The sequence below is a fragment of the Oryctolagus cuniculus genome, chromosome 1, assembly GCF_051225735.1.
Source record: "Oryctolagus cuniculus isolate XC-2025 breed Fujian yellow rabbit chromosome 1, ASM5122573v1, whole genome shotgun sequence".
Lineage (NCBI taxonomy): Eukaryota > Metazoa > Chordata > Mammalia > Lagomorpha > Leporidae > Oryctolagus > Oryctolagus cuniculus.
This window is the reverse complement of record NC_142867.1, coordinates 180,761,424-180,773,555: the sequence shown is the minus strand read 5'-3', so window position 1 is coordinate 180,773,555 and position 12,132 is coordinate 180,761,424. Positions and strand designations below refer to the sequence as shown.

The 12,132-nt window shown below is 43.2% G+C and overlaps 1 protein-coding gene across 1 annotated transcript in view; it reads right to left on the bottom strand.

Moving 5' to 3' along the window:
* The window catches only part of SH3GL2 (SH3 domain containing GRB2 like 2, endophilin A1), a gene marked incomplete at its 5' end in the record, with an annotated part of 52,318 nt that extends 43,084 nt beyond the window's left edge, over nucleotides 1–9,234 (bottom strand). The window contains 1 exon segment of the mRNA NM_001329079.1: nucleotides 9,163–9,234. Within this exon segment, the coding sequence (NP_001316008.1) occupies nucleotides 9,163–9,234 (72 nt within the window).
* Nucleotides 9,235–12,132: the final 2,898 nt, after the last annotated feature.

Sequence of the window (12,132 nt, the reverse complement as noted above, 5' to 3'; positions counted from 1 at the left end):
CATCTTTACATTCTAACATTAAAATTTTGTTGTGTTCCTTTGGGAGGGGGGTCATAGTGTCTTCCTTATTCTTGGTTCTTGAATTTCTGCATTTATTTGTAGACATTTGTGGAATAGATTTTTTTTTTCTTCTGATGGCTTTTGTCTTTGGGCTATGTTTTCTGTGGCTTAGTGGAATGTCTGCTCTTTAAGTGAATACCAAGAGGTGTGTGATGGGTGTGACCAGGGATCTCTAGTCAATGTCTAGGGTGGGGCAAGTTTCCAGGGTAACACCCAAGTTGGGTATGGTAGAATTCAATACCCAGCTTCACCCTACACTTTCTCATGTAACCACTGATTCCCAAGGTCTCAGCACACAAGGCTCCCACAGTCACCGGATCTAGAGGTTTCTTTTCACCCTGCCAGTCTGTCCATCAACAGAGAGGTGGATATCCCCTGAGACAGCTTCGCCTAGGTGTTTTGACTCTGAGAGGCTTCGGGTGCAGTTGCCCCTCCATCCCATGTAGCTATCCAGCCACCTCCCAGCCAAGCTCAAAGTCAGTGGAGACTACAGACCGTTTCCTCCTCTAGAATCTCTGGATCTCACATAGGCACGCACACGCGTGCACACACACACACACACACACACACACACTAAAGCTAGAGCTAACGCTACTAACAGAACATTGCTGCCTGCTCACCACTGCCAATTGCCAATCAGGTTTCCCATCTCAGTCAACTGCTATGCACATGCCCAGAGGCTTCCATAGCCGCTGCCCTACTCCAAAATGGTAGCCACCCTCTCTCAGCCAGACAGTGGGCTCTGTTTTAGAGAGACTGGGGGAATCAAACATCAAGCTTTAACTTCTGCTGGGTCCATGGGCAACCACCAGCAACCACCAGCCTCCAGAGCTCCAGTCCAGACCCACACCATGCTCTCCCTCTGGCTCTATCACCACACGTTGTTACAGTCTGGCTTCACCTTCATCTCCAAACTGCTTCCCACTCTGACTCTCTGCCCCCTGCACTGGCCCTTGTTCTGCATGTGTCTGCACCCTCCACACAGCTTCACGCCATTACACCACCTCCTGTGGGGCTTTCCAGGCAGTTTTCTTTCCAATTCTCCACTGAGAATGCACCTCATATGCTTTTCTCTTCACTGTTTATCCCTAACCCAGCAAAGCATGCCACTTCCTAATCCACTATCTTTCGTCCATCCCACCCCGCCCCATATTTTGGCAACTTAAAAAAAAAAAAAAAAACAAAAACAAACAAACAAAAAAAACTACCCCTACTTTTTGTTAATAATATGAATTTTGAATGAACTATTTGATGTTATGATTGAATAGGACATGGTTCCACAAGCTCATGCACATGTTAAACCATGCAGTCTATGTTAAGGGTGGAAAAATTAAAGGTGAAGACTTGATCTAATTATGGCCTCTGGAAGGGTCTGCCCTTCGAAGGCATTTTCCTGTGTGTCCTGCTACTTGGCTTAACATGTGTTGTTCCTCTGCACACGGTCTGCAACTGTCAGCCTCCACCAAATGCCCTTATGACTGGGCCACCAACCTTGAACTGTGAATCTCTCATCTGCAAGCCAAAATATATCTTTTCCTTCCCAAGAGGATCCTCTTGGTGTATTTGTTAAAGTAACAAAAAGTTGGCTAACACACCTTGTACATAAATACAGCCATTGTTTAGGAAATAAACATTTCCATGAGAATTAACAATTTTTCTGAAAGCAAAATTGTAGGAGCTGGAGTTGTGATGCAGCAGGTTAAGCTGCGAGAAGAGATGCTGGCATCTTTTATCAGAAATCTGACTCTTGTCCTAGATGCCCTGCTTCCCATCCAGCTTCCTGAAAACTGCCTGTGAAGGCAGCAGATGATGACCAAAGTGCTTACGTCCTTGCTACACAGGTGGGAGACCCAGATGCAGTTCCTGGCCCAGTCCTGGCTGCTGTGGCCATAAGGGGACTGAATCAGCAGTTGGAAGATCTCTCACTTCACCACTAAGCCCAACTCTATTGCTCTGCCTCGGCATTGAGAAAAAAATTTAAGCACATATGCTCATCATTTTGCTTCAATTTTCTCAATACCAAGATTTTAATAGCTCTCAATACTTTAGAGTCAGAGGAATTTGGTCAAATGTATCTCTTTGTATGGGAGAAAAGCAGCTTATTCAACCTGCTTTACTTGTAACATTTTTCCCTTCATGCTAAGTCAGAAGTTGGCAAACTATAGACCAATTCTGGGCCACTACCTACTTTTACATTTTTTTTTTTTACAGGCAGAGTGGACAGTGAGAGAGAGACAGAGAGAAAGGTCTTCCTTTGCCGTTGGTTCACCCTCCAATGGCCACCACAGCCGGCGCGCTGCGGCCCATGCAAGGCGCTGATCTGATAGCAGGAGACAGGAGCCAGGTGCTTTTCCTGGTCTCCCATGGGGTGCAGGGCCCAAGCACCTGGGCCATCCTCCACTGCACTCCCTGGCCACAGCAGAGGACTGGCCTGGAAGAGAGGCAACCGGGACAGAATCCAGCGCCCCGACCGGGACTAGAACCCGGTGTGCCGGCGCCGCTAGGCGGAGGATTAGCCTAGTGAGCCGCGGCGCCGGCCTTACATTTTTAAGTGCTTGAAAATGTCCACAAAAATTTTACTGTTTCATAACACATACAAATTATATGAAACTCATTTTCCTTAAGTTTAATTGGAATACAGCCATGTTCATTCATTTAAGCAACGTCAGTGGTTGCTTTTTTGATTCAACAGCATGGGCAAGGAGTTGAAACAAAAACCTCAGAGGCCCTCAGTCATTAAAAGCCCAAAATACTGACCGAAAAGTGTGTCTATGCCTGTGCTAAGGTGCTAGCTTTGTAAGGTGTTCCAGGCTGAATCCACAAATGATACTCTTTGGGTTACCAACTGTCTCATTCTCCAGAGAAAATGTACTGGAGAATCCCAAGGCAGTGAATAGACCAGAAAGGGAGTGAGTGTCCCAGAGGCACCTGAACTAGAGAAGGTCTAAGTCAGTGTTTCCTGAACTTAGGTGGAAGCGCATGTAAGCCACATGGCACGCTTTGTGCAGTAGCGACAGGGCTGAACAGTGTATTTCTATCTGATACTGCACTATATACCTCCTGTACATATGCTGTCATGGGAAAATAGAATAAGTTTAAGAACACATTAGATACCACAAAGGGAACACAGTTTACAGACTGAGTAGTCAATGGTACATTAATGAATTTTTTACTTGGATCTGGAGTAACTCCTAGTAGTTACATGACAAAAATGTACTAAAATATCGTATGTCTAAACTCCTTGCTAATTCTTAATCTTTCTACCACCAAAGTTAAGTAAATATAACTATTAAGAATGCACACCTGGCCGGCGCCACGGCTCAATAGGCTAATCCTCCGCCTGCGGCGTCAGCACACCAGGTTCTAGTCCTGGTCGGGGCGCCGGATTCTGTCCCGGTTGCCCCTCTTCCAGGCCAGCTCTCTGCTGTGGCCAGGGAGTGCAGTGGAGGATGGCCCAAGTGCTTGGGCCCTGCACCCCATGGGAGACCAGGAGAAGCACCTGGCTCCTGGCTGCGGATCAGCGCGGTGTGCCGGCCACAGTGCGCCGGCTGTGGTGGCCACTGGAGGGTGAACCAATGCCAAAGGAAGACCTTTCTCTCTGTCTCTCTCTCTCACTGTCCACTCTGCCTGTAAAAGAAAGAAAAAAAAAAAGAATGCACACCTGAGTGCTGGAGCTGTGGCACAGTGGGTTAAGCCACTGCCTGGAGCGCCAGCATCCCATATGGGTGCCAGTTTGATTCCTGGCTGCTCCAGTTCTGATCCAGCTCTCTGTTAATGTGCCTCGGAAAGCAGCTTAAGATTGCCCAAGGGGCTGGGCCCACGTGGGAGACCTGGAAGAACCTCCTGGCTCCTGACTTCAATCTGGCTCAGTTCCGGCCACTGCCCATTTGGGGAAACACACTATAAGCATTTAACTAAGAGAAAGTGTGGCTTCACAGGATCTGAAGCCAAGCAGAAAGATATCTTTAAAGCTCATCTTGTCTGGGACTCTGGCTCTTCTAACTGCTCTACCCAGCAGGTAAGGGTCTCAGCACAGTGACCCACATCTCCTTCACCACCACACCATGAAGAAGACATCCACAGACATAGCAGACATCCTTGGGCACACACTGTATGTGTGCTACTCCAAGCATGCAGGCTGGAAATGTACTCTTCTCCCCAGGGAGATCACTGGAACCCAGGAAAGAGTGACATCACTAAAAAGCAACATCATTAGTAACAAAGTACGTGCCAGGAAATGAGACAACTAGCAGACTTCATGTGACGTTTAGCCTCCATCTGAACGTGAGCACTGACAGGGAATTCAATTATTCCTGATGTTTAAACACACACACACACACACACACACACACACACACAAACTCTGACAGCCTAATGTTCCTTCTTATACTGAGCTGCAATCTCTCTCTCCGTGGTTTCTACTATTAATTCTGGATCAAACACTTGGGGTTGGATAGAAGGATGAATCCTGTCCACCAATGACTAATCAGGCACATGACAATAACAACACCATGGACGCTTTCCCACACCTGACTGTGCCAGCGATGTTCTCTCTCACTTTCACGTGGACCGTCATTCTGTCCTCTTAACATCTTACTTTTCTTAAAACTGTATGCTGTTCCTTGAGAATAATTCTGTTTTCATTAAAAAGCCTATATGCATGTTTCCATGGACCCTTTCTTCTAGAAACTAAGACCCCTTCTTATACACACAGAGATTTCTCGGGATACTTTTTGGCCTGCAAAAAGAGATCCTGTACGCCTTAACTTGAATTCCAGATTATCCATGAACACAGGGATGAGAGAAGATTTCAGGATTCAGTTCAGGCACTTTCTTCTCTAGGAGGCTTCACTGATGATCTGCCCAGCCTGAGTTAGGCATCTCTTCCAGGTACTCTGCAAGAATCCTCCCCAGGGCACCAAGCACCATTTCCTATAAGTTCATTTATGTGCCTGTTTTTTCCATCAAAAAGAGAAGCTCCTTGGAGGCAGGAACAGGGACTTCCAGAAGCCCCATGATCCAGGTACTGGGACTTAATCAACCTTGCATTCCCGATACCAGCACAGAGCCTGGAACTGGAAGCATTTACAAGTTTACCAAGTGAATGAATGAATAATCACTATACACACACCAGGAAAATACACAGTTTCTCTGTGTGTGTATGTGTGTTTATACACAATCATTTCAGCAACTGAAAAAATTTCAAAAGAAACCAGATATCCCTTAAATTCCAGAACTTCTTATTAATTAAAAAAAAAGCAAACAAACTTTACTTTTAAAATAACAAATTCACCCAGTGTCTGCACCGTCTGTAAGATATTTAGCCCATGTTTAATGAAGTCCATAAGCCAGGCAATAGCATCTAAAACTAAAACCAGCAATGGCATTTAGTCCAGCAGTTAAGATACATGTGAGGGTGTCCATGTCCCACATCATAATACCTGAGATCAATTCCCAGCTCCATCTCTTGACAACAGTTTCCTAATAACGCACAACCTGGGAGGTTGCAATGATGGCTCAAATAGCTGGATCCCAACCAGCTACATGGGAGACCTGGATTGAGTTTGCCGCTCCCAGCTCTGACCAGCCTCACTGTTGGCTGTTGAGGATATTTTGGGAATGAGCTAGTAGATGGGAGCTCTCTCTGTGTTTCTGCCTCTTGAAATAAACAGACAAATAAACAAACAAATAAATAAAACCAAAAACCATTCTACGCAAGGCACTTAAGAGAAGGAGAGATGTCATCATGGGCAGGGTTCCTCCAGGGACCCTACAGCCACAGAATTCTACCAAATCTGCTTTGAGAGAGGTGGGCTCTGAGGGCCAGGAGGCAGACACAATTTCCCTGTCGCTCAGCAGGAGACTGGCTGACTCGGAATCCCCAGAGGAAACTACCGCTCTCTTTCAGTCTCCTGCTTGAGGAAAAACACTACTTGATTTCATTTTGTTGTCTACTTGCATCCATGAGACTCCAGCTGAACAAAGATCTGTCTTCACTAAACACCAGATGAACAGAAAGACAACTATGAAGGTGATTATTCTACAGGATTAGGAAACTGAACACAAATATCAACAAATTAACAGGAAACAAAGTATTTGCAATTCTAAACCCAGAGAAAGTAGTTTGCAAACACCACAGAAATCTCTGACCTTTCATGAAAATTTAGCACAGGTGGAGAGAGTAAAATTGGCAGTAGAGACACAGATAAAAAAAAAAGATGTATGGAATAAAACAATTTCCACATTGCACTGAAATCTCTCAATTTACTTAGATATAAACCCAAATACAGAATCATGAATATGCTCTTCAAACAATCAGAATTCAACTGCGGAAAACTGTTTTACAAAACAGGAAAAATAAGCTCTAGCTTAAGGCTCAGGGGGATGTTTGTGGCCATTTCCTCAAAGCAGAGTAGATGCAAGATCCTCTTTTATTTCAATCATTCTGCAAAATGAGATTAACATGGATTTTATAGTGAAATGGGTCTCCAAAGTTCTAATTAGCTGCTCACTGATAAATTCTATGTTCTATGAAATTCCTACTTTTAAAGTCTCATTTAAGAAACACAGTTTGTCTTTGCTTAGACGGTAAGCTTCCTAGCTTATTGCTTTAAAACCCATGGGCATTAAAAGCAAGTTGAAAATTCTGACTCCTCGTACTCAGTTTCAAATTCCTAATACCTGCCTAACCTATCATCACTGACATGGCAATGGCTGGACAGCACACTATACATGCCCCTGAGGACAAGCAGAAGGGACAGGTGACATCAAAGGATGAGTGAGGACCAAGGTGGCCTGGGCATAGACAGCAGCTGGTAGAAATTAACAGCCCCATGGGGCTGCTGGTAATGAGGAGTGAGGAGCTGCAGTATCATGAGGACTGTGGTTGTCAGCACCAAGTCTGGAGACTCAGATGCCGACGCTATAGAAGACAGATGGGCCGAATATTACTTTCACAATCATGATCAGTGGATACCAGTTTTGGCTGAAGATCAGGTGGCACTCAGAAACATTCAGAGATGAGAAGTTAAGGACCAACATACATTTCAGTCCGGCTGGGGCAAGTGGCTGTCGGGCATTAGGTTGTAATAGGCTGGCTTCTAAGATTTCTGGCTGGGACTCAGGGCTCCAGTATCAAATCTCCTCACCACTGAGAATCGCGGCAAGGCTAACATCAAGAACTTAACCAGTGACCACCTTGATCAATGTTACGCAGTCTCATTTCACAAGACCCCTGCTTCCTGGCAACTCATCTTTTTTCTCAGGGGCTCAAGTATTTTCTGTAGCCTGCTTGCATGCTGTTTCCTGGAACAGAAACCAACCATTTTCTGCTGTTATTGTTCCTCCACATCTGCACTTAAATACCAGGAAGGTTTTCCCTGGCTACCCTGATGGTGGTGCTGGTGTATGGTGTGTGTGGTGGCAGGGGAGAGGGGTGTTAATCTCCCTTTGCTCCAGGCATCATTCTTGGTTAGCTCTGCCACCCTGTCATCCCCATTAGACCAGAACTTCACATACTCAGGAACCTTGCTTGAATCCTACATGCCTGACTCATAGAAGGCACAGAGCAAATATTTATTCATCAACAAACTCAGTAGAAGAAAAAAATTTTAAACAAGGCAGAAAACATCTAGGAATTTTCTTTGTTTGGCTTTTCACACTGTCATAGCAAAAAGGAGGCAGCCCATAGGAATGGCTATGGACCAAGCAAAAATATAAGGTCCCTAAAAAATTTCTGGTGGTACCAAATCAAAATATAAAGAAGAAATTGCATTGAATAATTACACATAAAAAGCAACACTCTTATTAATGCTTAAATATGTTTTCTAGGTTCACAACAGCTCCTTCTATTCAAGTGTAGGATTTCAACTCCAAATCCATTACCCACCAGCAATTTGACACCTAAAATATTTCTCTGCACAACTCAGTGCACATTCTTCATCATAAGCCTACAGCCTCAAAGTGAAAGAAAAGCAAAAGAGAAATTGCTTCTGTCTCAAGAGAAATGAAACAAGATATTTTGTTCATCACTTCCACTCTTGTTAAAAATCTTTACTCTTCATAGCTGAATATTAGATTTACATTATTTGTAAGCCCTGATAAAAAAATTTCCCAAGTATTAATATAATTATTTTACATTTAAAAAAGTCAGTCTCTAAGAAATAAATGGACTGGTTTTAAGAAATATTTTATTTATTTATTTGAGAGGTAGCATTAGAGAGAGAGAGAGGAAGAGACAGAGAGAGAGATCCTCCATCCTCTGGTTCACTCCCCATATGGCTGCAATGGCTGGAGCTGAGCCAATCTGAAGCCAGGAGCTTCTTCCAGGTCATATGAATTCAGGGGCCTAAGCACTTGGTCCATCTTCCACTGCTTTCCCAGGCAACAGCAGAGGTGTGGATTGGAAGAGGAGCAGCCAGGACACGATGATTATATGGGATAGTGGTCCACAAGCAGAGTCTTAGCCTACCATGCCACAGCGCCAATCCCATGAAATAAATGGACTTGGGCAACAAGTGGTAAAAGAGGAGTTTGGGCTAGAGTTAGGCTCCAAAATGGCATTCTTTTCTCAATAGCTTTTGCCTCTGGTTGGCACTGTCCTGTCAGCATGCCCTCCAAAGCCAGACAGTGACTCCAACTCTCCAGAAAAAATTCAGGACATCATTGTCTAACTTCTCCTCTTTCTTTCCACCTTACTTCAAGTCCAAGAGCTCTAGGCTTCCCTTCTTTGGAGAACTGGGTTAAAAGCCCCAGGAAAAATGCATAACGGCAATTCATCCAGAGTCTTCATTTTCACAATAGCAAAAAGGAAAGATAGGACATTTTCCATTTGCTATTTTAAGCTCTATCTATCTATATAGCTTTTTCACAAAAAGATGCATATTATATCTGCATATTATACGTGTGTGTGTGTGTGTGTGTGTGTGTATATATATATATATATATATATATATATATATAAACATAAATGGAGACCACTTTTTAAAGTAACAAAACATAGTCCCAAATGCCAGTGGGGAATTCCCATGCCCCCTCCCTCCCTGTTGTCTTCTTACAGTGCGGTGTTACATCACAGTGAAGTTCAAAGCAGTGAGGACTCACCCTCTCCATCTCCTTGAAGTCGTCATCTAGCTTGGTTCCTTCTGCTCCTCCAACCTTCTCACTCACTTTCTGCAGAAAATAACCACAAAGGCAGAATTATTATAGCTTCCTTTAAAAAGGTCTATTACAGGTTCTAAGCATTTTCACAATCATCTAATGTAATTTCATATTCATTCTCTGACATGTAGGGTCTCATTTTCAAAGGAGAAATTGTGGCTCAGAAGAGTCAGACAACTTACCAAAGGCCATGTACCTGGGGAGTACTGATGCAAGAATCCAATCTAATTTCAACCTCAGTGCTTTTTCTATTATATAAATCATTTTATAACTACCCAATCACTAACATTTTCCTTTTGAAAGTTCTAAGGGACAATAACATCACACAATAATCATTTCCCGTTGATAATGGATCTAAAATGCTACCTAGCTAGAAGATTGCTACTTCATCAACCTATTTATTCCTCAATGGGTTATTGAACAGATAATCACAAGCATCTATCAAACTTGCTAAGAAAAAAAGCAGCCAAGCTGATCTTTAGCTGAAACGATTTGGGTCTTACAAAGTTCCCTGCAGATGTGTGACAAACCAAATGAAAAGATCTGCAGGGCAGTTCTTTGCTACCCAATCAATTCCATGACCATGCATTTTGTATTTATCAATTAACATATATGAGAGGGTCTTCAAGAAGTACACAGAAAATGTGTACTTTTAAAAAAAAAAAAAAAAACCTATGTATGGGGGCCAGCGCTGTGGTGTAGTGGGTAAAGCTGCCTCCTGCAGTGCCAGCATCCCATATGGGTGCCGGTTCGAGTCCTGACTGCTCCACTTTCGATCCAGCTCTCTGCTATGGCTTGGGAAAGCAGTAGAAGATGTCCCAAGTCTTTGGGCCTCTTCACCCACGTAGGAGACCCAGAAGAAGCTCCTGGCTCTTGGCTTTGGATCAGCTCAGCTCTGGCCATTGCAGCCAACTGGGGAGTGAACCAATGGATGGAAGACCTCTCTCTCTCTCTGCCTCTCCTTCTCTCTCTGTGTAATTCTGACTTTCAAATAAATACATAAATCTTAAAAAAAAAAAACTGTGTGGCTTTCAAAAACTTTTGCACTAAAAATAAACATCTTTAAATTCAATTATCCACAAACTTTAAAAAGTATTCTCAATTATCATTTTTCACATGTAAAATTGATGTTCATAAGAAATTAGAGATCCTATTTCATTTTGAAACAGATTCAAATTTAAGTCTAATGAAAATGCATGAATGCTTCCATTCTTTTTTGAAAAAAAAAATAGTTATTTATTTATAATAGGCAGGGGTACAGAGAGAGACAGACAAGCAGAGCTCCATCCATTGATCCATTGATTCATTCCACAAATACCTGCAATGCTTGGGGCTGGGCTGGGAAAAGGGCTGAAGTCAGGAGCCAGGAAATTAATCAGGTCTCCCACATGGGTGACAGTAACTCAACTACTTTGGCCTTCACCACTGCCTCCCAGGATCTGCATTAGCAGGAAGCAAGAATCAGGACAAAAGCGGAGACTCAAACACAAGCACTAAAACATAAGATGAAGGGATCACACAAAAATGCTCTGGTTTCATCAATGACAGGAAGGCTAAGTGTTACTGACACAAGACTTTCGTTCCCTTAAAATGCCCTAACTGCTAAGATAGATAGAGTCTTTTCCCTAAGATACACCATGGCACATTAGAATTATCTCAAAATACCAATGTATAATTTTAGTTCCCCTCACTAGCTGCTGGGTTGAAAATATTCACGGAGGAGCAGCAGCACGGCGAACTCACAGCGATCTCTGCAATGACCCGTGTCATCCTGAGCGGCTTAGTGCACTTCATGCTAAAGGGGCCCTGGAGACCTTGCTCTGTCTCCTGGCCATGGAAGCGCTGCTACTTTCTTGCTAGGTCCTGACCTGTGTTCCCAACCCTCTCTTTCTCTCTGTTCTTTACTCTTGTTTTCTGACACCCAGAAAAGCCAAGAGTCAGATTGTTATCACCACTCTGGCCCACCATACTACATGTCATCCAGTGCAACCCATCAGTCATTACAGAAGGAACAGAATAACAGTGGAAGAGCATGGCATGTATTGATTCTTGTACTCTTGGCCAGGTACAAAGAGCCATTACAAAAATTACAGGGGAAAGGAATTTGCAAAGGAGGCAACAAATCCTGGTTCCCTGCTATGGTTTGGATATGATCTGCCCTTCCCAAAACTCATGTTGCAGCTTTATCCCCAATATAACAGCATTAAGAGTAGCAGGACATATAAGTGGTGGGAAAAGAGGAGGTGACAGGGTCATGGCTACACTAGTGAAGTAATTAATGCTGGTCTCACAGGAGTAGATCACCTCCCACAAGAGCAGATTGTTACAAAGGAGCCATCCTGGTCTCTCTTGCCACCTTCTCACCATGATATCATCACCCTCCTGCAGGCTCCTGCCAAGTGATGCATACCACTTCCCATGTTATGATGCAGCCGGGAGGCCTCACTACAATGCCATATGGTTTTTGTACTTTACAGTCACCAGCAATTTGCACCAAATAAACTATTTTATTTACACATTAACCAGCATTAGGCAATCTTACAACACAAAAAGAACTAAAACACTCCCTTCTCTTATCAATAAAGCATGCAACTACTTTGAGTAGCCTATATCCTCCCATCCATTTAAGTGTACTTTCATAATTAAAAAGTGGCTGCCAACTTTCCTTAACATAATATAATCTTAGGTAGATAAAGACCAACACTGTAAAGTGAAATGCTGATAAAACAAAACAATATTAACATCTTTAATTTTTATCACTGACATACTTTCACTTGCAAATTATCATTCAATAGGGTATGCTGAGAACTATGTAGAACAGATATTACTATGTTGTAGATGAGAAAACTGAGGGTTCCATATATTAAATTACCTGTCCATAGTAGACACATTTAACTAGGAAGAGGTGAAACA